The sequence below is a fragment of the Dama dama genome, chromosome 12 (assembly GCF_033118175.1).
Source record: "Dama dama isolate Ldn47 chromosome 12, ASM3311817v1, whole genome shotgun sequence".
Lineage (NCBI taxonomy): Eukaryota > Metazoa > Chordata > Mammalia > Artiodactyla > Cervidae > Dama > Dama dama.
In genome coordinates, this window is record NC_083692.1 from 92,542,023 (window position 1) to 92,569,900 (window position 27,878).

A 27,878-nucleotide genomic window follows, 5' to 3' on the forward strand; every position below is an offset into this window, starting at 1 on the left:
TCTACAGGTAAGATCTTGGAAACTAGTGCTGTCATCTAAGTACCAACCCTTTCATTATATAAAGGGCCTGAGGTCTGAGGAAGCCAAGGTCTCAATGGCTAACCGTACCAGGTCAAGGGGAGGAAGTCAACAAGGGCCCCATTGTGATAGCTAGCCTTCAATCAACTGTCCATTCACTCCTTACAGTCACACGAATTCTGGAGGACAAATTATTCATTTGTGTTCCTGCCACTGCTTCTAGTTAGCTCATACAGCAGGTATTTCTACACCTGCCAGTAACAGCTTATCTGTTCCATGCACTCGGGAGTACATTTAATGTTCCGGTTCATTCTCATCACTCACAGTCATCAGCCCTCCCACGAGATCACTGGTGTGGGGATCTTCATCTTTGGTACCCAGCTGAGGGGAGTACAGTTCCGTAGTTCGTAAAATTTCTAAAACTCTGTCCAAGGCTTCTGCCACTGTGACAGGACTGTTTTCTTGGGCTGCGTTGATTATATTTATAACCTAAGGAAGTGAAGAGAGAGAAAGAATAAATTTGAGGACATTAGGCTTCTGCTTCCCAAAAGTCACTCAGGAGACCAGTCTGAAAGAAATTAGACGATAACACATTTTATTGTTCAAGATGCCGCATGTCCTCAGGGCAGCACCTCGTCGTCCTGAAGCAAGCTTCTCTCGCCACCCTCCCTGGTGTTTACTTCGGCAGCTACATCTTCTCAGGCTCCTCTGCTGATCTGTCTCCTCCAGCTCTCTGCTACAGGCTGCAGTCCCTCGGAAATTAATGCTGGGCCTTTCTCTCTCTATATATATAGTTCTCTCAGAGATGAGCTCTTCTATTTTCACAACTCCAGACACATACAACCCGCATGCTGAGGACTCAAAATTACATCCCAGCCCTGAACTCCTTTTTGACCTTCAGATTTATGTATTTATGTGTTCAGTTCCCTGCCTGGCCTATCTATTGGAGTATCTTACTTACATGTCAAAAACTAAAGTCATGACCTTGCTCCCCTCTTCCCAAAGAAAGCAAGTAAACATTAAAATAAATAAATAAATAAAAAACACCAAAAGACAAGAGCTGCACTCCTTTGGTTTCTACATTGCGGTGAAACAAACCACTTCTATTAATCTTGTGCTCAAACCAAAAACCTGGGAAGCCCTGGTTGACATATCACTTTCCCTCAATTCTCACCCTGCCTGACCGTATAATTCATCATCAAGAGAAATTGAAGTTGCTCCCAAATATTTCTTGATCTACTCATTTCTGTCCCCCTCGACTGCTGTAATTCTAGTACAGCTAACCCCACTCCTTGCTTAGAATCCTGGAACAGGTCCATAACTGGCTGCTTCTCTTTCAGTCTTGTCACCTCCAGTCCGTTCTGTGCATGGCAGCTGGTGTTCTTTTCAATAAACATACCAGGTCATGTCACTTCCCTCCTTTAAACTCTCCCATGGTTTCTGTTGCACATAACCTAAAACATACACTTCCTATGGCTCAGCTGGTCCGAATGAACTGAGCCCTGCACATCTCCGTCACCGTGACGCCCCTCTGCTCGCCGTGATCCAGTCACGCTACTTTCTTTCCAGTCCTCAGTTGCTCCGTTCCCTCTTCCTCCCACCTCGGTACTCATCCCCTCCTGTGCCTGCCTAGAATCCTCTTCTCCTAACATTTTTGCATCCTTCAGGTCTCACTGCAAATGTTACTTCCGCTACAGAGACCCTCCTTGACCACCCCTTTCACCCAACCAAAACAGGGCCCTGATCTAATTCTCCCTCACAGACACCTGTTGTTTTCCTTGATGACAGCGACTGCCATTTATAACCATGTGTTCACGATGCGCTTATTTGTTTAATGTGTTCCCTTTACTATAAACTCCAGGATGCTGGTAGTATGCCATGCATCACTTGTCTCCAGGATACAGCGAGGGCTCGGTGGCCCTGGGTGCAGAGCGGAGGCCGCAGCTGCCACTCACCTTCGTGATAGGAGCCTCGATGGTCATGGAGTGGATCCGCGCCATGGATGGGTAGCGACGGTTCTGCAGACTGGGTGCTGGAGAGAAGTCGAGAAAGCGGGATCTGTCGCTGGTGGCTCAGCTGGGTTTCAGTGCAGCAAAGGAACCCTTCATGGACTGGGGGCCTGATTCTCCCAGGACTACGGTCCTCACTGCACCCCACAAAGCAATGAATTCACCCATCTCTTAATCTTAAACTGCTGAGGGCTCAGCCACTACTTGCCAGGGACTGGAAAGGGTGCTCTGGCCTAGAACTTTGATGACAGGAAGGTTTTATGAGTCTCAGGTTCACAGGGGGATTTCAGAGAGGGTTGATGGGATCCGGAAACCTCATCCCAAGAGCCTAACGATGCCGCAGGACTTATTTTCCTTAAGTCACTAAAGCCCACCTTGGGCAGCTCCATCACTTTTGGTCTTCAGTCACAGATTATGTAATCAAATAACTGCAGTGTAGAAGGGAAGGTGTGATCCGTGAACACCACCCCCCCCCCCCCCATTCTGAGTCTTCAGGGTCTTAACACCAAGGACCTATGGTGGGTCTAGCTCTCATCTATAAAAACGGAGCTAGTCCAGCTGAAATTCCCTCATCCATTATCCTCTCCATCTAAAATGGATATCCTTCCCATCTATCTACACCCTCAACCCACTGAGAAAAATGTCAGTCCATTTTTGTCATTTCATTTTGGGTCCCAATCTCTTGCATGCTGTGTGCTTTAGCCAACTTCCTCTATGAATTATCCATCTTATTTCTTTGGTCCGTGTTAGCTCAGCCTCTTCCCTCATGCTCAGGTTTCCCACTGTGACCTGAAGGATAGCCGTTAAGAGGGACTCAGCTATCGAGGCTGAGCTGCTTCAGCAGTTATGTGTCCTAACACACATTAGGACATAAAGGAACAAGCCTAGTGTCGTTTCATAGAGAAGACAAAGGCTATAGAAAGTAAAAAAGAGTAAAAAGGCCTAAAACCTTTTCTGCCTACAGGAAAGAAGCGTTTAGTCATAATCCTACTCTTTGGGATTGAGTTTATATGCTGACGAATTCTTGAATATATTCCTATGTCATTTCCTACACTTTAAAGTCAAGGAAATAGGAACTTCTTACCATCACTGCCTCGAGATGATATTGATTTCACATCAATGGACTCTTTCCTCCTGTTCTTGTATCTGAATGAATGAGACTCTAAGGATTTCAGATTAGTAATGGAGAATGATTAGTTAACAGCTTATTCACAGCAAAGTTTACACATATTTTCCCCTCATTCTCCAAAGAAAACAAGGTTACTTTTTAAGCACTGTAAAAAATATTTTTTAAGAAATAGCGAACCACTATGTCTTTAAATCCTCAGCACATACAGAATTATCAGTAATATTAATTGTGAAAAGATGCCCTTTTCTTGCAGTACCATATTACATTGTAGGGTAGCTTATTACTAAGGGTTATTTAGTTCCATTAATAAATATCTTCTTGAAAATAGACATTAAAACTGGGGGACTGTTCTGAGTTCTTTTTGACCTGAAGGACAAAGGATGGGAAAGGCTTCTCTGGGGATATCTGAGGAAATAAACTAGTCAAATCCATAGAGAGCTGAATTTATTTGAGAAATCAATTTGGACCAATTTTAGGTCCCTCTGAAAAGTCAGACCTCTAGATGGTTTTCTAAGTCCTCCTGAGAATATGCTTTCATCAAATGATGCAGATCCCAGGAATGAAGAGAAGAAAAAGCAGTTTTATAATCCCAACAATTTCTAGCAATTTAACTTTCACTTTCATCCCTATTTTCTGATGGAAAAAAAGTACTTAAAAAAATCTGTGTCTTTGCAGACTTTGATTTTAACACTCAAAATGTGCTGTCACATTAATGTGAAATCCAGTTGACCAGTGCTACCGATGCTACCAATGAGGACCAAAGGGTGAACACGTCAGAGGGGGGCTTCAGAAACATTTTCAGGGCATCTGCTGCTTGTACGAGTAACACATGAGCAAGGACAGAAAACCATAACACAGAGTTTTTCCTCACTGCACAGATGTGCAGGTTTCAGCAGGGGAAATGCTTTTCTCAGACACCCATAAGTGACCATATTTCAAGAGAGAAAAAGAGATGCAGTGATTTTTGCAGAATTGTCTACTGACACCAAAAATGTGCAAGAGAACACGGTAATTAACAGATCCAGTTCCAAAGCCAAATTGCTGAAATTCCAATCTCCACTATGCCATCTAGAAGCAGTGTAACCTTGGGAATGTTCCTTCTGTGTCTCAGTATCTACAAAATGGGGATGATTATAGCATCTCATTCATAGATTGTTGTGAGATGTAAACGAGTTAACTCATACATGGCCCTTGAGACGGACAGCCAGTGCCTGCTACATAGTAAGTACACAGCTCATGTTGTCCGTTATTATGAATCACATCTGTTCATCTGTATGTATAACTTCTTTTCAAGCACACATGGGATCATGTTACAATATTATTTTATTACTTGTTATCACTTTGTAATATGTCTTCGATACTTCTCTAGGTCACCTTTTAAACTATTTAATGTTCTTAAATATCTGATTCAATTTTAAACAGTTTAAACCAGCAACTATAGATAGCACTTTAAAAAATCTGATTCAATTTTTGAAAGTTTAAATCAGTAGGAACTGAATCTGAATTATATTTATATAGCTTAAAGTGGAAGGTGTGTGTGCGCTAAGTCACTTCAGTCGTGTCCGACTCTTTGTGATCCTGTAGACAACAGCCCACCAGACTCCTCTGTCCATGGGATTCTCCAGGCAAGAACACTGAAGTGGGTTGCCCTGCCCTCCTCTAGGGGATCTTCCCAACCCAGGGATCGAACCCAGGTCTCTTTATGTCTCCTGCACTGGCAGGTGGGGTCTTTAGCGCTACGTGGGATGTGCAGAGTGGAAGTAGACATATTATAAAGTTAATTTGAACAACAAAGCCTTAGGATCTTGCCTTAAATCACCTAGCTTGAAATATTTTACTATCCCTTTGCATATTTTTCTTTCAGATCCTGCCTTAATAATTTTCCTGGCCTTGGATTTGAGCTTCAGTATTTCTTTATAAGGAATCTAGAGGTAGTGGTACTTCAAGTGATATTGTTAGGATCATATTGCATCTTTCAAACCTGAGAAACTAATGGTCATTTGCAAGACATTGGTTTTTAGCCTGTTCTGGAACTTAATAATCATATACACCCCTAACATTTGTTTATCAGATAACAAATTAAATCTAACTTATTAAATATTTAAGATTAAATTCAGGATTAAAGAGCACAAGAGTTCCTCAAAGTGCAATTTCCAAATAAAGCTAGAGAGACTACATACAGCCCAGACTGGCTGGTTGAATTCTAAATCATTCTTAGAATTATTCAAAGATGGGAAATGCTTATTCTTTCAGACTTCATTTCAGCTAAAATTAAGAAAATCTTTAACAACAGAAAAGATCAAGGGTTTGCAGAAATTATTTCTTCAATAAAGGTCATTTAAATCAAAGAATTCATTTATTCCTTCTATCGACAGATGTTGTGGAATTTGAATTTAAAAAGAGAAATGAAGGATGAGGATTCAAGCAGCCATACTCAATGGCAAAAAAGGATACAGTGTCCTCAATCCAAAAAAAACCCAAAAAAACCAGCTACCATATACTGATCACCTGCTATGCATCGGACATTGCGCTTTATTATTTATTTTAATGATAGTAATTATATAATCATTACAACAGTTCTGAAGGCTACAAAGTACAATCTCTATTTTACTGATGAGGAAATTTAAACTTGGAGAAATTGTGTGGGTAGCTCAAGGTCACAGAGCTAATAAGTGGCAGAACTTCTGCTTTCCAAGACAGGATGGTTCCAGTTTATCATCAATGTTCTGTATTTGTTGAGTGTCTATTATATGCAAGGCAATACTGGGCACCATAAAGGACGGGAAAATGCTTGTAACAGTTTACAGCTGGTAGGTTAGTTAAAACAATACTCTCACTAGGTTAAGGAAATGAACTAAACCATCTGTGAAAGAAACAAAGTGTGGAGGGAAGAGGAGAAAGATACCAAAGAGTTAATTCATCTGACAAATGAAGAAACTGAAGGTCGGATCAGATGAAGTCTTTCTGAGTAGGTGGGAACACGGTCCACTCCAGAACGGAGGAAAGGAGCTACGTGAGCAGCCCAGGGCCCAGCTCTGCACCTAAGCGGCTGGGAAGCCCCCCGCAGCGGGGAGAAGGTGCTGTCTCTACAGGAATGAGAATTGGACATTGTTGGAGGCAGACTGATTTTTCCCTCTAATGATCAAAGAATTCCAGACCTTTCTGAGGTAGAGGTCATTAGTTCAGGTCCCGCTTTTCACGGGAGAGGAAGCCAGGAGTCAGTGAGTCTTGCTCAAGGCGTGACGTGCGGGGGTGGGCAGCTGACATGGTGACTTGCTGCTCCCGAGGCCCAGGAGGGCCTAGTGCGTTTCCTAGTCGGATGCAGTCACTGACTGCAGAGAAGGGGAGCCTGGCTGTGGTGTGACAACAGCGTGCCCTCTGCACCTCCAGGCCGCTCTGTTTTGAGTTTACCTGCTCTCCGTGGTTTCCAGGCAGCAAAAGAAGCCAGGGTGGGGAAGGCATTCAGGAGAAAAGGTTGCCATGAATGAAGACTCAAAGCCTTTTAAGGGATCCTGCTTTTAACCTGGCTCTCAAACCTTTCATTATCAGCACTGAGGTATCAGCAATTCAAGTTTCCGGGTGAAACTGGCAATCCAGGCTTCTTCAGACTGATTCATAGACTCGAGCCCACAAATCCCACCCGACCGTGTAAGAGTGAAATTGCAGTATTCTCACCGGTCTGAGAATTGTCTCCTGAATCACGATGAATCTTGAGAATCTAAAGTTGTTCAGAAGTTTGGTAAAATAAGAAAAAGAGATTTAAAATATGGTATTAGTTACATTTCCAACCAATTTCATTAAAAACTCTGAAGAGTTCAAGAAAGGAAGACGTTGCATAGATAACATGAACAGATGAAAGATGTACACGGGTGATAACACTACAAATTCTCTATTACATCCAGACACTTATAAAATGCCTGAGTCTGAGGACAGGAAGAAGTCCAAGAAATGCTCTTGCTAATAAGCAAGACATCTAGATCTCCAGTCAGCCGTTCTCATTTTTGACAGTCTGCAGAAATGCAGAAAGACAAAAATTTAAAACAAGATTAAATATTTTTATCAGGCTATCATATGTACCCTGTTTTTATTTCAGACATGTTGTATATTTTTCCTGTAATATGAAAGCAATCTGAATTTAAACCTAGAATTAAAAAAAACCTTTCAAAAAAGCTCTTCAAACACACATCAATTATAGACAGAGTCAATTTACTAGATGTTTCTTCACAAGGTCTTAACTTTAGATTCAGCTTAGTACCTATTTCTTTCTCAGTATGAATTTTTTGTGCTAATGCTTGGTAAATATCTCAAACACTGAGTGAAGTCATTAACAGTAGATATAATAAATATGCTTTGCTTTGCGGGGTTCTGCATTTCTCATGTTGATAACTCAGACATTGATTCTGGGGCACATGTAGCTGTCATGATTATAATCAGGCTGCTTTGCTGCTAAATCCACCTATTTCTGGTTTCTAAAACCATCGTACGTTTGTAGGTACTGAATGAACGGAGTAAGTTAACCTGAAGAGCAAACAGACGAATGTGTAGGACTGTTTATGGAGGAAGATTAGTATGGTTTAGCAACATCAGCTGTAACAGCCAGAAGTCCCATATATTAATACATCAGATAGAGGTAAAATGTCCCAGCTTGATTGAACCATTGAAAAATCATCACGTAAAACAAGTGTTAATATAGGGGGTTTTGAATGAATTTTTCTGCACAGTTCATTCCATATAAGTACAGAAACAGTTTCATGGCCAGCCTGTGTGAGATCTCGGTCTTACAGGTGGCCAAAGGGCTCTGACTCATTTACCCCATAATTATGGGATCTTTTTATTTCTTCTGTTTTTTTCTTGTTTTTCTTAAATTTTACTTGGCTTCAGTGGGTCTTAGTCGGAGCATGTGGGATCTAATTCCCCAACCAGGGATAGAACCCCGGGCCCTCTGCATTAGGAGTGCAGCCTTAGCCACTGGACCACCAGAGAAGTCCCTGTTTTGCTTTTTCTTTACAAAGAAAGACCATTTGCTCAAAGCTACTGAGTGCAATATGAATTTTTGATATGCCAGATGAGTACAGCTTTTTCTCAGTCAACTTTTTAGCTCAAAAAGCAAGTCATCGTTAAACGAAAGCTTTTCTCTCTGAACCACAATCCACCTTTCCTTAAGGAACAAAGTCCCGCGGCTCCCCAGATTACACACCATAAACCCTTTCTTGTCTTTCACTGACCTCCCCAGGCCCGCTGACTGGACTGTGGGCCTCCTGGGAGGGCAACACAGGCTTTGCATTCAGTCTGAATGGAACGAGATGAAGCCCATGGTCCAAGAGAGGCCCAGGCCAGCCCTGCCTTTAGGACGATGGGCTCCACGTTATGGAAACACTCCCCAACCGATCGACCATCACTGGCTTCACCAGCAGAGGTTCTGAGTGCTGGGTCAGGACATGACTCGCTTCACAGTCCTCTGCGGCAAGAACTGTGCCTGGCGACACTGGCCCCGCACACCTCAGCAGGGCTAGGGTTTTATGGAAGCTTCTGACTCACAATCCATGTGCCTCTCCCAGATACCTCCTTTTACAACCAAAGGTTCACTTGAATGAAAAAAATCTTACAGAATTACAACTTTCTTCTTGGAAGGCTAAACCCATCCATCATTTATAACTTGGTATGAATGCTTCCACTACAATTATTTCCTCATAATTCTCAGTCACTCACTGAGAAGACGGGCTTCCCTGGTGGATCCGTAGTAGTGAATCCACCTGCAATGCAGGAGACGTGGGTTCGATCCCTGGGTGGCGAAGATCCCCTGGAGGAGGAAATGACAACCTCCTCCAGCAATCTTGTCTGGAGATCTCATGGACAGAGGAGCCTGGCGGCTACAGTCCCGGGGTTGCAAAGGGGCTGACGTGACAGGTGGCTGAGCACGCACACAGGACACACAGCGGGTGAGCGGTTGTGTGGCTGGCATCCCTGGTGGGCACTCATGAGGCTCGTGGGCCCGGGGCCTGTGGAGAGGAAGAGAGGAGGGGCCGCTCCGTGACTACAGCAGCCTTCTCTTCCGTGTCTGCATAGCGCGGCAACCTGGCCATCACAGAGTCCTCGCGAGGGAGGGGCGGTCGTCCTTCCTTCTGACAGATGGAGAGGAGAGGTGGAGGGACTTCCCTGCACCACGTGGCCAGCGCTTGGCAGATCTCAGTTCCAAACCTGGCTCGCTCTAGATCTAAAGCCACTTCCTCTTTGTCACGTTGCTCTCAGAAGGGCAGCCTGGGGTTCAGGCTTGTTAAACTGGGGTCTGAGGACACAATGCTCTGGTTCAGTGAAGGGCATCTGTTTGAATCTAGTTTTCTTTGTAACTCTGGAGAAGACATGACTCTCTGCTATGGATAGGTTTTGTCATGCACAAGCTAAAGTGAAGCAAAGAATCCTAATTTAAAGGCCACATGACAGCCAGTCTCTCCAGAGTATGGTATTTTGTTCCCCCTCTTGCAACGGAAATGCATCTATAAATGAGTAAGAACTCTGACATCCTGTGTCCCACAGGCTTCAGCGCTAAGGTGCTGCAATATGAATGCTGCTGGCCTGGCCGGTGCCACGCCTGCCAGAGCTCAGAACTGGAATTTCTTATTAATAGCAAGGCCTGGGAGACTTACAGCCTATTTTGGGGGAAAAAAATTCATAATTCCCATGTTTTAGTTACCTAACGTACAATAGGTTCCCGCAGGTGTTGCTGTCCTTGTGCTAAACGCTCTGTGTACAGACACTGGATTATGCTTGGCTGTTAAAAACACTGCAGGTTCTAGACGTGTGTGTGCATGCGTGTCAAGGTCATTGACTGTTCTCCTCTTAAAGAATAGCCATTTAACAGTGATATTCTCGGGACTTCCCGGGTGGTCCAGCGGTTAGCAATCCACCTTGCAATGCAGGGGACGCGAGTTTGATCCCCGGTCAGGGAACTAAGATCCCACGCTGCAGGGCAGCTCGGCCGACTGAAGCCCCCTGACTCACCCAGAGAGCCTGCAGATGGAAGCTACCGGGCCTGCATGCTCTAGGGCCTGTGTGCCACAACTCAGGCCCAACGCAGCCAAATAAATAAGTATCCAAATAAACAGAACTGCAAAAAGGTATTTTCTCTGCACATCCACCAGAACACTTAAAACGAAAAAGAAATTCTGTCAAGGATGTGGAACAACTGCAACTCTTACACACTAGCGGGTGTATAAAGTTGTACAGTCACTGTGAAAAAGGTCTGGCAGTTTCTCATAAAATTAAACGTATGCCTACCCTGGGACCCAGCTCCTCTGTGTTCAGTTCTACTCCTGAGTTATCTACCCAAGAGAAATGAGAGCATGTATTCACAAATATGTCGAAGAATGTTCAAAGGAATCCAAACAGAAAGCAGCTCACAAGTCTATCAACAAGAGAAGTAAACTGTGGCAGAAATAAAAAGGAAAGGAAACACTGACACTACAACAGACAGGCATGCTGAGCCAAGTGTCTGACTCTTGCAACCCCCTGGACTGTAGCCCGCCAGCCTCCTCTGTCCATGGGATTTCCCAGGCCAGAATCCTGGAGCAGGGTGTCATTTCCTTCTCCAGGGGGTCTTCCCGACCCAGGAATCGAACCCGCATCTCCTGTGGTTCCTGAACTGCAGGCGGCAGGTGGGTTCGTTACTACTGAGCCACCTGGAAAGCCCACGTACAACATAAATGAATCTCAAACACTGATGAAGAACGAAAGAAGACAACACAAGAGACGCTTCAGGAAGCTCTGGAACAAGCAAGACTCATCTACGGTCACAGAATTCAGAAGAGTGTCACCTCTGGGGGTGGGAAGGAAGGGAGTGGAGGCAGGGATAACAGGGAAGGGGGCATAAGGGAATGTCTGGGGTGGGCAGGTTTGAGATCTTGATGGGGTCTGCGTTACAGAGGCATATGCATTTGTCAAAATACAAGGATGGTTATATTTAGGATTTGTACATTTCACCATATGTAACCTTTACTAAGAAATGAAAAAACTCTCAACCATATATTAAATTCAAATTAATAATATGCATGCCAAACTACCAAGGGGTGAAATGTTCTAATGTCTGCAACTTAATTTGAAATCTATCAAAGAACAAGATGGACTGATGGATGAATCAAGGGAGGGTTAGATGGATTGATAGATATATAGATAGACAGATAATTGTGCAAAGTGTTAATTACAGAACCTAGGTGGTAGGTATATGTGTATTTACTTACAATTTTTCTCTTCTGTGTTTGAAAATTTTCATAATAAAATGTTGAGAAAATTATATGTTCAACTGAGAACATGGATTGATAGCTAAAAACTGGAAGTCTGAAACAGTTTCAAAATCAGTGAAAAATATAAGATGAAGAAAATTGAGAACAGCCTGAAATGAGTGAGGTAAGTGACACGTCCCCATCCTGGGGACTCTACCATGAACCTGGGCATGAAAAGGATGTTTCACTTCAAACCATAAATATGGAATTGTAGACAGCAGCTGCCAATCTCAGAAGCATAAGATTTACCTAGGTAACTATTTAATACACTGATTTTAATCATTTTATTGATTAATTTTTGTGCATTATGGAGGTATAAATGAACCTAAATCCTGATATCTCTTCTGGGAGAAAAACTCTGAAATAACTTTTTAAAAAAATGAACGGTCACAAGACTTTTTAGCAATTAAAATGAATCAAGGCCAGGATGGCTATAATAACAAGCTACTAAGCAAATAAATACTAGATACCTCCTTCAGTGTGCATTTCAGAATCACCTTGGCAGAGTGGGAACAGACCTTGGGTAGAAATGTCTAATCTGCTTTTGTCACCATGGAATGACAGAGTTATACAAGGCATCCATTGTAATTAAAACCACCAGATTTCCCAGTATGTGAGCTGGGTGTGTGTGTGGGGGGCGGGGGACGGTCATCCTTGATGCTTCCTTTTCTTTCATCCTCACATCTAGCCCATCATCAAATCTTGTAAAATCTCATTTCTAAACACTTCTGGGATTACTCACTTCTCTCCATTGTCAGAGTACAGGCTACCATCAGTTCTCATCCGAACTCTGACCTCAGCAACAACCTTCCCAACTTAATCCATTTTCAACTTTTGAATCAGGATCCTGCAAAACTGTACATCTAATCCTGCCATTTTCCTGCTTAAAATTCATACTCCCCACCTGGTCTTGGGGTCAGCCCCATGTGACGACCTGGCTATGAGGGGCTGCAGTGTGCCTGGCCCTGCAGTTCCCCAGAGGTGCCCTTGACCCCGGCCACTGTGCCCGGGGCTCCCAGTTTGTGGGTACACTGCCACCCCATCTCTCTCACTTCCCCATGCTCTTTGTTACCACACATGTGCCTCTTGCCCAGAAGCTTCCCCGTCCACTCTCTTCCTTTGGCCCATCTGTCCTCCAAATCTGAGCTGAGCGTGGTTTCCCAGGGAAGCCTTCCCAGGTATTTCCTGCCCATCCCAGTCCCTCATGAGGTTAGGTTCTAGTGTCACATGTTCTCAATGGGCTTTGCCCTTACTGCGTTTTATACAGCTCATAACTCTGTACTTATTTCATTGTCTGTTGTCCTTCCCAACTACAAGTCCCACTCACATAGCTGCAGCTGTGTCTCACTTGAGTAATCAAGTATACCTTGTATACTTGACTATCCTAGTATTGAGTGCTAACACAGTACCTCTATGCAGAAGTACACTAAATATCAGTGCACACAAGAGTGAGATTAATCAGGTTCTTTACCTTACAGCTTGTGGTGAAAACACTGTTATTAAAGATTTGCCCATCATACTGTTTTTTGTTGATTAGACTTAATATTGACGTCTCTAAAGTGCTTCATGGTACGGTTCAGTTCAGTCCAGTTGCTCAGTCGTGTCTGACTCTTTGCGACCCCATGGACTGCAGCACGCCAGGCCTCCCTGTCCATCACCAAACTCCCAGAGCTTACTCAAGCTCATGTCCATTGAGTCAGTGATGCCATCCAACCATCTCATCCTCTGTCATCCCCTTCTCCTCCTGCCTTCAATCTTTCCCAGCAGCAGGGTCTTTTCCAATGAGTCAGTTCTTCATATCAGGTGGCCAAAGTATTGGAGTTTCAGCTTCAGCATCAGTCCTTTCAATGAGTATTCAGCTGATTTCCTTTAGAATGGACTGGTTGGATCTCCTTGCAGTCCAAGGGACTCTCAAGAGTCTTCTCTAACACCACCACTCAAAAGCATCAATTCTTCAGCATTCAACTTTCTTTATGGTCCAACTCTCACATTCATACATGACTACTGGAAAAACCATAGCTTTGACTAAACGGACCTTTGTCAGTAATACCTCTGCTTTTTAATAAGCTGCCTAGATTTGTCATAGCTTTTCTTCCAAAGAGCAAATGTCTTTTAATTTCATGGCTGCAATCACCATCTGCAGTGATTTTGGAGCCCAAGAAAATAAAATCTCTCAATGTTTCCATTGTTTCCCCATCTATCTGCCATGAAGTGATGGGACCAGATGCCATGATCTTCATTTTTTGAATGTTTTTTTAAGCCAGCTTTTTCACTCTTCTCTTTCACTTTCATCAAGAGGCTCTTTAGTTCCTCTTTGCTTTCTGCCATAAGGGTGGTGTCATCTGCATATCTGAGGTTATTGATATTTTTCCCAGTAATCTTAATTCCAGCTTGTGCTTTATCCAGCCCGGCATCTCGCATGATGTACTCTGCATATAAGTTAAACAAGCAGAGTGACAATACACAGCCTTGATGTACCCCTTTCCCAATTTTGAACCAGTCTATTGTCCCATGTCTGGTTCTAACTGTTGCTTCTTGACCTGCATACAGATTTCTCAGGAGGCAGGTAAGGTGGTCTACTATTTCCTTCTCTTCAAGAATTTTCCACAGTTTGTTGTGATCCACAGTCAAAGGCTTTGGCATAGTCAATAAAGCAGAAGTAGATGTTTTTCTGGAATTCTCGTTTTTTCAATGATCCAATGGATGTTGACAATTTGATGTCTGGTTCCTCTGCCTTTCCTAAATCCCGCTTGAACATCTGGAAGTTCTCGGTTCATGTACTGTTGAAGCCTGGCTTGGAGGATTTTGAGCCTTACTTTGCTAGCATGTGAGATGAGTACAATTGTGCAACTGAACATTCTTTGGCATTGTCCTTCTTTGGGACTGGAATGAAAACTGACCTTTTCCAGTCCTTTGGCCACTGCTGAGTTTTCCAAATTTGCTGGTATATTGAGTGCAGCACTTTCACAGCATCATCTTTGAGGATCTGAAATAGCTCTACTGGAATTCCATCACCTCCATAGTGGAGGTGTTCATAGTGATGCTTTGTTCATAGTGATGCTTCCTAATATCCATTTGATCTCACACTCCAGGATGTCTGGCTCGAGGTGAGTGATCACACTATCGTGGTTATCTGGGTCATGAAGATCTTTTTTGTATAGCTCTTCTGTGTATTTTTGCCACCTCTTCTTAATATCTTCTGCTTCTGTTAGGGCCATACCATTTCTGTCGTTTATTGTGCCCATCTTTGCATGAAAAGTTCCCTTGATAGCTCTAATTGTCTTGAAGAGACCTCTAGTTTTCTCCACTCTATCGTTTTCCTCTATTTCTTTGCATGGTAGGGTACTGAAAAGGAATTGTCTCAATAAATGTGCTCTAATAGTGCCAAATCTGTGACAGCAGCAGAACTGGTGGGATGGTGAGAAGTCAAACACCTGGGTGCACCCTCATCCCTGAACTAGTTGCTGCCCCTCTGATTCATTGCTATGTCATAATCAATGCAGTTATAAAACCAGTAGCTACTATTAAAAAAAACCAATTGTTCACATCTAGACATTCATTCATAAAGGAATAATGAATGGTTTTGAAAGATTTCTTGATCATACAGAAGAGAGCTGGCTTTGATCAGTTTTCCACCTCAGGTTTTACATTATTTGCTTGTTTTCTGCATCTTCCCCTAACCCAAATATTATGAAAAAGTGTACAAACCTCGTTAAATGAAGAAAAGTACTATTCTCTTAAATACTCAATGTAAGCAGTCTTTGAGTGAACATATTGATCAATAACTTCATGACAAAACCGAATGCTTTGACGTATGTGACAAGACTTCAGTAAGAGTCGAGGTTGAATGTTGGGTGAGAGATTTGATTATGGGAACTGAGTTATTCGAGACCCTCCCTTCATTCACATGCAGCAGAGAGTAAGTGGTATAACACAGAACTTCTTTGATCATCTTTCTTTACTGAAAATACTTTGATGAGTTTTTCCTTGGAAGTTGTGAATATCTGATGTAGAGATCAAATATCCTTTCTGTCTGCTCTATTAAAAAAAAAAAAAAAAAAAAAACACTTGAAGATACAGTTCTCAAACTCCCCAAACAGCGAAACAAATACCAAACAATGACCCCAAAAACACTGAAAGAAAATTCATGCAACCTGCTGGATCCCCGTCCTCCATGGTTACCCAAAGTCAGGGCTGAGTTGTTGCCATTGTTTTCATGCACTGAGTCTAGTTTCTCAAGAAACTACAGCACCAAGACAGACAAGTTGCATGGATGCCAACCTTGATGCCTGGTGTCATATCTCCTCACTTTGGGTAATTTCATGAGCATAACAGACTCAACATGACATTCTCCTTTTTTATCTTGATGGTAATTGAAAACACTACTTATATCAGAGCTACATGCATTGGCTTGATGAAAATGCACACGAATATTTAAGATTACACAAGATTAAAAAGAAAGATCTCAAGCTGCCTTTTTTTTTTTTTTTTTTCAGGTCATTTGCTATATTCCAGACAAATGTGGAAATAAACATCTCCAGTTCTGGAAGGTAATTTTCTTGGGAAAATTCAAACACCCTTCTGCGCAATGTCTGGTCTAGCATATTCAGATATCACTGGTATCCATTGGTTAAAATTTCTCTTACTTCAGTCCTAGTGTCCACTGGCCCTACATTCAACATGTACTTGCAAGAACCTTTCAACAGAGAAAGACTCTCATTATGTAGCCCAGTGATAATCATTTCGGTATGCTTATCTCATGGGAAAACACTTAATGGAAGCCACCATTCAGGTTTAGATGATTTGTCTTTTCCCCCTTGTCCAGTTTCTCCTTTAATTGCTATCAAATACCTACAATGTAAGCACCACCTTGCTGCATACCTGGACAACACTGGGGTTTCTAATATGGAAACAGGATAGTGATTCTCAAACCTCCTCCCAGAACTGGATCTCTAACAACTTCCCCGGTGAGTCAGGGCTGCAAGTCTGGGAGCCGCACAGCAGCTCCTGAGGCCGCCCTCTTCAGCACGCTCTGCACCAGCAGACGGAACACCTGGGAGCTTTTTAACTCTGCTCTCAGGCCCATGTTGAACAGAATCTGCATTCTAACGTGTCATCTCTAAGTGAACTGATTATAACTACACTTTGAGAAGCACTGATTCAAGTGGAAAAACCACAGGCTTGCCGACAGATTTTTTTAAAAAATCTCCACTCATAGCTGTGTAAACGTACGAGTTTCACTGAGTCTCGGTTTCCTTATGGGTAAACGGGACCAATGCCTACCTTCTAGGATCTGAGAGGATCAAACAAGATAACGTGTACAAAAGGCCTGACCCTCTAGCTCTCAGGCTGGTCTGTTACGTTGCAATCCCACAGAAGGCTGGGAAACCACACAGCTGTGCCCACCCCCGTGATGTCAGTAGGTCGAGGTCAGGGCCCCAGAACTTGCTTGAAATGCAAGTTCTGTGAGGCTGAGGCTGCTGAGTCAGTGGCCCCACTTTGAGAACCACTGGCCTGGCAAACAGTGGATGCCCAGATAATGCTGGATCCCTCTGCCTGCTGTTGCACAGAGGTATCCTATTTCCTGAGAGTCTGGATGCAGTGCTGCTCACTATTACAGAAATCATTTCCTTCAAGGTAGACACATAAGCAGCACACGTGTGTTTTTCACTTTTATGCCATCATTTCTCTAGCCTCTGTCCCCTCACTGCTAGGGACAAAGAGAAACTTACAGATAAATCACCCCAGAAAGAAATTTCATTGTGCTTAAAGCTCCTTGCTCTCAAGGAACTGTCCATGATTGATGGCACTTTTGCTAAATGTTCTGTTTTGTGAACTCAGATGACTGTTAGATTTTGTCAGGAGAGGGAGGGAACTGCAACGATCTAACATTTTCCCCACTCTTGATACTCTAGCACGCTACAGTCATTAAACTGCTTAATGACACCCAGGCTTTGCTGGCACTGTGATTAGCAAAAGATAGAAGCCACCAGCAGGACCCTTGCTTAATAAATCAGGCCCTTTGGAAGCTACCCAGAGGCGGGGACAGCACAAAAGGAAAAATAAGCAATATGAGGGGACAGAATGGTGAAACAGCTTTATCACTGTGTCCTGAGGTTCTGAAAATGCTGTTCATCAGAATCTTTGCTTACATTTTGTGAAAAATCACCCCTGGGAGGAAAAAAAGGGCATCTCTAATGGATACCCCTTCTTGTAACTTCAGCTGAAGAATCATTTATTGGTTCTGTGAGACAAAGATGTCTCACATCACAAAAATACCTAGGACTAAAAGACAAAGATGTTTAGGACCTGCTCTCAAGGGATTTACTAATAGGGCACAAAAATCAAGTACTGTCACAATGACTTTATTCATTCCGTGTTTCATGAGCGTGTACTATGTGTCAGGCAATGTTCTAGACACTGGGAATGTGACAGAAAACAGATAGTTTTAGGAAGCTGGTTTGAGTGTCAAGATGGCATTTCACAAATGGTGTGATGCTGAGGGGTTAAAATTTAAGTTTGGGGCATTTAAAAACTTGATGCTAAATAACCTGGACTCTCCGATTCAATTCACCTGTCCTCTAATGTTTTTCCAAGCCTTCTGGGTTTATCCAGGAGAAAGCCTCAAGCGGGTCCCAGTCTCTGAACTTTCAACCAACAGCTGTAGCAGCGTCCAGATTTGCTAACACCGTGGGGTTTTTTCTACTCTTATCTGTTTTACTGTTATCTTCCATTATGACTAGCGATTATGGCATTCCATTTCATGGTAGTGGCCACCATGATGATACAAAGTATTACAAGTGACTGCTTCAAGGAAGAGGAAAAACTTTCCCTACATGCAGATGAGATGATACTATACCTAGAAAATCCTGAGGACTCCAGACAAAAACTACTACAGCTAATAAGTGGACTCAGCAAAGTAGCACGATACAAGATTAACACGGACAATCAGTTGCACTTCTTTACACTAACAATGAAATAACAGAAAAGAAATGTAGAAAAATAATACCTTTTAAAATAGCACCAAAAAAAAAAAAAAAAAATCTAGGACTAAACTGACCAAGGAGGTGAAAGATGTCTGCTGAGAACAATAAAACATTAATAAGGGAAACTGAAGATGATTCAAAAATGTCAAGATATCCCATGCTCTTGGATTGGAAGATATAGTGTTAAAGGTATTGTTTAATACTGTTAAAATGGCAATTCTGCCCAAAGCAATCTACAAATTTAATGTGATCCCTATCAAAACACCCATAACATTCTTCATAGAACTAGAACAAATAATCCCCCCAAAAATAAAAGATCCAGAACTTCCAAAGCAATCCTTAAGGGAAAAAACAAAGCAGGAGGCATAATGCTCCCAGACTTCAGACGACATCACAAAGATTATTACAATCTTACTTCAGACAACATTACAAAGCCAGGAGAAATATCAATAACCTCAGATACGCAGATGACACCACCCTTATGGCACAGAGTGAAGAGGAACTAAAGAGCCTCTTGATGAAAGTGAAAGAGGAGAGTGAAAAAGTTGGCTTAAAACTCAACATTCAGAAAACTAAGATCATGACATCTGGTCCCATCACTTCATGGCAAATAGATGGGGAAATAGTGGAAACAGTGTCAGACTTTATTTTTTTGGGCTCCAAAATCACTGCAGATGGTGATTGCAGCCATGAAATTAACAGACGCTTACTCCTTGGAAGGAAAGTTATGACCAACCTAGACAGCATATTTAAAAGCAGAGACATTACTTTGCCAACAAAGGTCCATCTAGTCAAGGCTATGGTTTTTCCAGTGGTCATGTATGGATGTGAGAGTTGGACTGTGTAGAAAGCTGAGCGCCAAAGAATTGATGCTTTTGAACTGTGGTGTTGGAGAAGCCTCTTGAGAGTCCCTTGGACTGCAAGGAGATCCAACCAGTCCATCATAAAGGAGACCAGTCCTGGGTGTTCATTGGAAGGACTGATGCTGAAGCTGAAACTCCAGTACTTTGGCCACCTCATGTGAAGAGCTGACTCATTGGAAAAGGCCCTGAGGCTGGGAAGGATTGGGGGCAGGAGGAGAAGGGGACGACAGAGGATGAGATGGCTGGATGGCATCACCGACTCAATGGACATGGGTTTGGGTAAACTCCGGGAGTTGGTGATGGACAGGGGGGCCTTGCGTGCTTGATTCATGGGGTCGCAAAGAGTGGGACACAACTGAGCGACTGAACTGAACTGAACAGTAATTAAGACAATGTCAATGATACCAAGACGGACATATGGATCAATGAAACAGAGAGCCCAGAAGTAAACCCACACATTTACAGCCAATCAATCTTCAACAACGAAGGTAAGAATATGAAATGGGAAAAAGACAATCTCTTCAGCAAGTGGTGTTGGGAAAGTTGGACAGCGTATGTAAATCAATGCAGTTAGAACCATCCTCACCCAATGTACAAAAATAAACTCAAAAAGCCTTAAAGATTTAAACATAAGACAAGACACCATAAAACTTCTATAAGAGAGTATAGGCAAACCATTCTCTGACATAAATCATACCAAAGTTTTCTTAGGTTTGTATCCCAAGATAATAGAAATAAAAACAAAAATAAACAAATGGGATCTAATCAAAACTCAAAAGCTTTTGCACAGCAAAGAAAACTACAATATAAATAAATAAAAACAAACCCACAAAATAAAACAAAAAAAAGACAAGCCACAGAATGGGAGAAAATATTTGCAAATGATGCAGCTGACAAGGGCTTAGTCTCCAAAATATATAAACAGCTCATACAACAACCAAAAAAGCAAACCTAATTGAAAAGTGGGCAGAAGACCTTAATAGACATTTCTCCAAAGAAGACATACAGATGACCAGTAGGCACATGAAAAGATGCTCAACATTGCTAATTATCAGAGAAATTCAAATCAAAACGACAATAAGGTACCACCTCACACTGGTCAGAATGGCCGTCATTAAAAAGTTTACAAATGCCAGAAAGGGCGTGGAGAAAAGGGAACCCTCCTGTGCTGTTGGTGGGAATGTAACTTGGTTCAGTCACTATTCAGAAGACTAAAACCTGAATTACCATATGATCCAACAATGCCACTCCTGGGCATACATCTGGACAAAAGTGTAATTCAAAACAGATACATGAGCCGCTATGTTCGTAGCTGTAGTATTCACAGTAGCGAAGACATGGAAACAGCCTGCATGTCCATGGACAGAAGAATGGATAAAGAAGACATGGTGCACAGATACACTGAGATGCTGCTCAGCCGTAAAAAAGAAACACGGCCGTGTGCAGCGACACGGATGCAGCGAGATGTAAATTATCACACACAGGGTAGATAAACCACTACATACAGGATAAGATCCTACTGACAGCACAGGGAACTTTATTCAACATCCTGTAATAAACCACAATGGAAAAGAACATGAAAAGGAATGTGTATCACTTTGCTATATACCAGAAACTAACAAAACACTGTACATCAACTATACTTCAGTTTAAAAAAAAAAAAGAAACTTAGAATTGTTTATTTCTAGAATTTCCCATTTAATATTTCTGAGGTATGGTTCACTGCAGGTAACTATAACCATGAAAAGTGAGAGTGTGGATAAGGGGACTGTATTGTGCTTCATCCTTTTCAGACATAGCGGGTCTTCGGGCAACCGTCCTGAATTCCTCAGCCCAGCACACCCCATCCTGCTTGCTTCTCTTGTTCAGCAGAAGTCTCCATCTGGTGCCCCAGGACCTTCCTGCCCACCTCTGAATTTGTGGTTGTTCATGAATGTCGGGCTAAGGCCCTGGCCACTCATTTGGAGCTGCTTCTTTGCTTTCTTTCCTCTTTTAAAAAGTAGTTATTTGTGGCTATGCTGGGCTTTCAATGCTGGGTGTGGGCTTTCTCTAGTTGCAGTGAGTGGGGACCACTCTTCCCCGCAGTGCGCAAGCTTCTGTTTGCGGTGGCTTCTCTTGTTGCGGACTGTGGGCTCCGCGGTTGCAGCGCTCAGGCTTAGCTGCCCTGGGGCATGTGGAATCTTCGTGGACCAGGGACGGCCCCTTGCACTGGCCGGCGGATTCTCTACTGCCACAGAAGTCCCTTTGCTTGCCTTTCTATCTCACCGCCACAATACCTCATTTGGCAGAAAATATGGGTAATTCTTTGGTCAAAACAACTCTTCCATGCAGCTCTTCTTTTCCATGCATCTTTAAGACGAAGTCTATCCATGCTCCTTTATTTCTCTGTTTTCCTATATCTGAGTATTGTCTATTTGACTTAATAAAACTAGAACAGAGGGTGTCTTTTTTCTTCTGGGTAGCTCATCAGGTCCCTTTCCAGTGATTAACTTGTAAGACATAATGCTGATAACTTAAGTATGAGTAAATTCAGATAACCTAATTTAATCTGAGGGTTTCTCTGGTAGCTCAGTGGTAATGAATCTGTCAATGCAGGAGACACAGGTTCAATCCCTGATCTAGGAAGATCTCTTGGAGAAGGAAAGGGAAACCACTCCAGTGTTTTTGCCTGGAAAATCCCATGGACAGAGGAGCCTGGTGGGCTGCAGTCCATGCCCCGTCTTCCTCACTCTTCCCCCCAGAGAGTCAGACACAATGTCGCAACTAAACAACCACAATTTAATGTGAATGTGTCCACCACCTACCTTGCACTGCATAAGTCCCTTCAGGGAAGGGGCAGTCAACATGGAGAAGAAGCTGAAAGCTGCTTGGGGTGACAAGTGGAGGAGAAGAGAGCCCGGACAAGGCCTGTGTAATGCGCCAGGAAGCACAGCCACGGCCCTCACAGTCCAGAGGTCACTCTGAAGGGGCCATGCAGCAGGACAACTGGATTCCTGTGTCTGCCTCGTAAGACGTAACCGAGACTTCGGAACCAGAATGAAGGAAGGTGCCCAAAAGCTGAGCTTTCTAGAGTGTAGACTCCAGGGGAAGAGTGTGCCACAGGAGTGACAGGGGCCAAGTTCTGGAACTTATGTCTCCATGGCAGACCTTACAGGCAACAGAGAGCCAGTGGAAGTTTTTAAGGTAGGAATGAATGAGCTGGGTGGTCTCCTAGGAAGATGATTCTGGCAGGGGGTGCAGGATGGACTGGGAGAGAAGGACTAGCTTCCACTCAGGAACTGTGGAGAAAGGGAGTGTTCTCCTGGAGGAAGAAGAGAGTTGGATCTCAAAGACCATGCTGAAGTTGCACTTGCTTCTCTAAATGCTGCTACTGAAAATGGGATGCTGAAGGTCCAGTTCTCTTGGCAACCAAATTATCTTCACACTGGAGGAACCCTATCCGCCCATGGGGGAAGACTGGTCACAAAGGCCAGGCCATCTTCACTGGCTCCTGCCGATGGGTTGGAGGTGACAGTCGCATTCTAATGGGACAGCCATGGGAGCCAGCGCACAGATGAGAAGACGCACAGATAACTCACCTGTGTCTGCGACTCAGTGTTGTCAGAGCCTCAGCAAAGCGCAAACTTCTCCAGGCTACAACTGGTATTTCCAGAACTAAAGGTCAGGGTACTGCCAGCCAGACTAGCTGGAGAGCGTGCTCTGGGCCAGATGTTCCATCAGCCACAGAAGCCACAGCCCTGCTTCACGGCGCCCTCCACGAGGGGTAACGCCCTCTCTCTGTACCCCTGAACCAGGAGGAATGCAGACCTCACCTTGGAGAGTGCATCAGGACTCTGGCTCACCTTCAGCTGCAGAAGGACGGGATTCATTCTGAACAAATCCAGACAAGTGGTTTTCCTTTCCTTTTCTCTGTTCCCTTTTTAGGAAAGATACTGTGTTTTCTCAGGAAACCAAATTTCAACACCCTCTCTTCTTTGTGCTTTTGAACTGTGGTGTTGGAGAAGACTCTTGAGAGTCTCTTGGACTGCAAGGAGATCAAACCAGGCCATCCTAAAGGAAATCAATCCTGAATATTCATTGGAAGGACTGATGCTGAAGCTGAAACTCCAATACTTTGGCCACGTGATGTGAAGAACTGACTCATTGGAAAAGACCCTGATGCTGGGAAAGACTGAGGGCAGGAGGAGAAGAGGACGACAGAGGATGGTTGGATGGCATCACTGACTCAATGGACATGAGTCTGAGTAAGCTCCAGGAGTTGGTGATGGACAGAGAGGCCTGGAGTGCTGCAGTCCATGGGTTTGCAAAGACTGGACATGACTGAGTGACTGAACTGAACTGAAATTCTTTGTGGGCTTTCATACTGGCTCAGATGCTAAAGAATCTGCCTGCAGTGCAGGAGACCTGGGTTTGATCCCTGGGTTGGGAAGATCCCCTGGAGGAGGGCCTGGCACCACTCCAGTACTCTTGCCTGGAGAATCCCCATGGGCAGAGGAGCCTGGTGGGCTATAGTCCGTGGGGTCACAAACAGTCATATATGACTGAGCAACTAACATGACTCTTTGTAAGTTCACAAATAGCAGTCAATATTGTCTCAAAGCCACTTCTGAAGGTCTTTCTTCCCCATCAGCTTACTCTCCAGCTGCAAGGGAAGCTGATGAGTCGAGAGGCCCCACACGGGCCTGGACGCCCGGGTCCCCCCCAGCCTCTGTCCTGCTCTGCACCCGACGCCTCAGTCATGAGCAAGTCCCCGAACCCTGAAGCCCCATGAATCCTGGTTAGGTTTTGTAAAGATGTTCTAGTTTTAATGCCCGCCAGAAATCAACTCTGGAGCAAGCGCTCAAACAACTCCCCCCTGACGCTTGCTGATTTATCCAAAGGTAAGACAAGGCCGCGCACACAGGGGCTGGCCCAGGTCCGCCCCGGCCCTGGTCAGCCGGCGGGAAGGCATGGCCCCAAGCACAGGCGCTGCGGGTCTCAGGCCCAGAGAAGAGCCGCGACCACGGTGAGGGCTGATCTCCTCTGAAGCAGAAAGCTCCCCCCGGAGCCTGGCCAGAGGGCACGGGTCAGCCCTCAGGCCAGCTCCGAGGCTCTGAGCTCCCAGGCCCGCCCCGCAGCACGGTCCTGGCTCCCTCCAGGGAAGCACCAGGTGACCCCGGAATGCGTGCCAGGGAAACAAGACCTGGCTTTTCCGCCCTGGAAAGCCATAAGGTCGATGAGCTATCGAAAACAGTTAAAAAGAAGTCACTGCCATGGCCTCAAGGGTACTGGGTGAATTTCTTCCATATAAATGGAAACAGAAAATGAATCCCACCTACACCATTACTTCCCCAACCAGATCTCCTAGCCACCAAGTGTTCATGTGGAAGAGAAATGGAAAAGAAGGATACTGCCAGTTAACACATAACAGGGCCTGGGAGGCAGACCGTTGAATTTACTTTGTGTTGCATGTGTCCCCAAGTCTCCCTGTGACCAGGAGGTCAGAGGCCTTCGGGGCAGCCGCTGTGGATACAGCAGCTCCCGTGCCTGAGACCAATCTGAGGTCAGGGGACAAGTACCGGGAACATCATCCATCAGTTCTGGGGGCCCGCTGCCCCCGCCCTGCGTGCCAGGCGCCCTCTGAGAAGACAGGCAGGGTTTCCACCCCCACAGCGCTCTGGAGCCGGCAGAGACAGCGCTTCCTCCACCAGCCTTCTCTAGGGCCAGTGCCTGTCCGAGAAGCCCTTCCTGCCCACTTACTGGAACTCAAGGTCAGTGCCCTGGGCCTCCCAGTCCAGACGCCGCCTGTGGACGAGTCCCCGCAGAAACCACTGCCACCCAAACCCCAAGGCTTCGCTCCTGCAGGCTGCAAACAACCATTCCACAGACATTTCCTGCGTGCCCAGGCCCGGGGCTGGGGGGGGGACATGGAAAGATGAGGAAGGCTTGGCCTCACCCTCGGCAGTTCCACGGTGGCCTGGCCTCCCCTGTGTGAAGTACACACAGGCCATCCTTCTGTTCGCTGACCTTTCCACGGTCCTCTGGTCAAACCACACTCCTCTCCCCCCATAAAACGTCCAGCAGAAAAGTTCCCTAGACGAACCTAACCCATCACACCAGATCTGAGCCACTCTGTAGCCTGGTGGTCCTCGACCTTGACAAGTACATTAGAGTCTGCTGTGGAGCTGTTAGAAACCCCATGCCTAGTCTATACCCCTGCCCCTTCTATCAGGGCTCTGGGGGCTCAGGCATCACTGAATCTTTTTTTTTTTTTTTTTTAACCCTCTAGGTAGTTCCAACATGTAGCCAAGACTCAGAACCACTGCATTAACCTAACCTGACCACCCCCCTCACCATTTAGCACGAGTGCTCACAGGTGCTCACTCAGGCTAGCGGGTGGCTGTGACATTCCTCCTGTAGGGACATCCGTGGCCCTGTGCTCCACGCGGATTATCCGCTGCCTGTCCCGAACCTGCCTCCCTCTCCCTTTGTAACTCGAGTCAAGGCTCTCTGCTTAGGCCCTTAAACTCACTTTCATGGCTGGGATGCTTTGAAACCCGCTGACCAACCTCTCCTAGACTCCAAGCCGCCTGAGAGCACGCTGCACCTGTCGTTTCTCTGCACTGTCCCGCGGTTCTCATTCATGCGCAGGATGTAACAATTCAACCAGCACCCATGGAATAAGTGGCATTGGGCTGAGCCAGGCCGTTCACTTCCTCCCCTCTTACCCCTGAGTACGTGCCATACCTGTTCAGTTCTCTGCCCACAATCACCTTTCTTAACTAAAAGTAATAAGGAAAAGTATTATTTACCCTACTCCTTACACCGTGATGGGCTTCCCAGGTGGTGCAGTGGCCTAAAGAATCTGCCTCCCCAAGCAGGAGATGCCGGTTCAATCCCTGGGTTGGGAGGTCCCCTGGAGGAGGAAATGGCAACCCACTGCAGTATTCTTGCCTGGAAAATTCCATGAACAGAGGAGCGTGGTGGCCTACAGTCCATGGGGTCGCAAAGAGTTGTACATGACTGAGCACACACACATGTTAGTTACATTGTGACGCTAAACTTAAGGACAGGGTGGACATGAAGATGAAGAAGGCATGCTTTCTTCAGCTCCCTGGAGCCGGGCTCTGAAACCACAACCAGAAACCCAGCCTTCAGCAAACCAGAGTTAGATTTCTCCAAAATGGGGCAGAGCAAGTATAATGGAAAGCATGCCCTTTACCATTATAATGGAAAAAATCTTCCTCTTTCTTGCTCCTTTTTCTAGCGATGGTACTGGAGGAGAGCATACTTACTGGAATTTTCTTCTTAGAAATTATTTAAAAGAGACATTATATTTGTGAAGGTCCACAAGCTGGAATAAAATCCTCAGAGACAGAACTCTGCTCTGACTATAGTTGAAACAAATGATCTTTTAGGCAAAGGATTTGGATCTTTTAGGCACTGTGGTTGGGGTATTAAGCTTCGATTGGCTGCATATGTCCAAATATGATGGGAAGATGAATTCTGAAGCACTGCTTAGATCTGACAACACTCAAAGGACATTACCGCACACCTAACAAGTACCTGGTCCTGGAGCTTCAATAACCTTCAACAAGCAGTGGACATACCGGGGTCCAGCTTTTCTCAAGAGTCTCCAGGCTCCTCTGTGGACACTTTGCTACCTTACCTTCTTATTCTGCCTGGGCCCCCAACATGCCCTGATGTAACTTACTTTCATGGCACCTCAAATGCATGAACTTGATTTCATTGGTACGTGGAGGTTGGATTGGGGTGTGGAGCACATGACATAATTTACTTTGATCTAAACACCCACCAGGATGTCCCTAGACCCTGATATACCTGGGGGAGGGTACAGACTGTCAGAGGAGGGTATAGATAGGCAAAGGCGGGTGGGCAGCTGAGAGGCTGAGCCCCAGCCTGACTGTCAGCTGCATCTCTTCTGGTCTGCACCACACAGGAGGGCAGGGCCAAGCCAACCACTCCTGCTTCTCCCGCCTCTGGTTATCTTTCTGCTCCTGGATGGGCTTCTTCTCCCCAAGGATGAATTCTATCCCACCTCCGTCAACACCTCCTCCGTGAAGCTGTCCCCCAGCTTACCCAGTAAGAGTAGCCTTTCCCTTGTATGGTGGTGGTGGTGATTCAGTCGCTAAGTCCCGTCTGACTCTTGCAACCCCGTGGACTGTAGCTCGCCAGGCTCCTCTGTCCATGGGATTCTCCAGGCAAGAATACTGGAGTGGGTTGCCATTCCTTCTCCAGGGGATCTTCCTGACCCAGGGATCGAACCCAGGTTTCCTGCATTGCAGGCAGATTCTTTTACCAACTGAGCTATGAAGGAAACCCTTTTTTTGTGTAACTACCCATAATATTCACTTGTATTTATTTTATAACCTTACTGCTAACTACTCCAAGATGTGCATTCTGGTTCTGCCACATAGCATCTACCTGCAACTGTTCCAGGCCTCAGTTTCCTCACCTGTAAAATGGGGGTCATTATATCTACTCCATTTTATCTCATGGAGTTGCAATGAGAATTTTAGGAGTTAATGTATGAAAAATACCAGCAGAGTAAGGGATACAAAGTCTTCAATACATGATGCACCTTATTATGACTCTTA

General features: G+C 44.7%; 1 protein-coding gene across 6 annotated transcripts in view; it reads right to left on the reverse strand.

Moving 5' to 3' along the window:
* The window catches only part of PDE8B (phosphodiesterase 8B), a 286,162-nt gene that overhangs the window by 20,493 nt on the left and 237,791 nt on the right, over positions 1 to 27,878 (reverse strand). For all 6 annotated transcript variants that reach the window (XM_061158125.1, XM_061158124.1, XM_061158123.1 and 3 more), the window contains exons 11-14: positions 6,832 to 6,874; positions 3,112 to 3,189; positions 1,974 to 2,050; positions 343 to 507 (exon numbers count right to left, since the gene is read on the reverse strand). In XM_061158125.1, the coding sequence (XP_061014108.1) occupies positions 343 to 507; positions 1,974 to 2,050; positions 3,112 to 3,189; positions 6,832 to 6,874 (363 nt within the window). The remainder of the gene's footprint in view (positions 1 to 342; positions 508 to 1,973; positions 2,051 to 3,111; positions 3,190 to 6,831; positions 6,875 to 27,878) is intronic.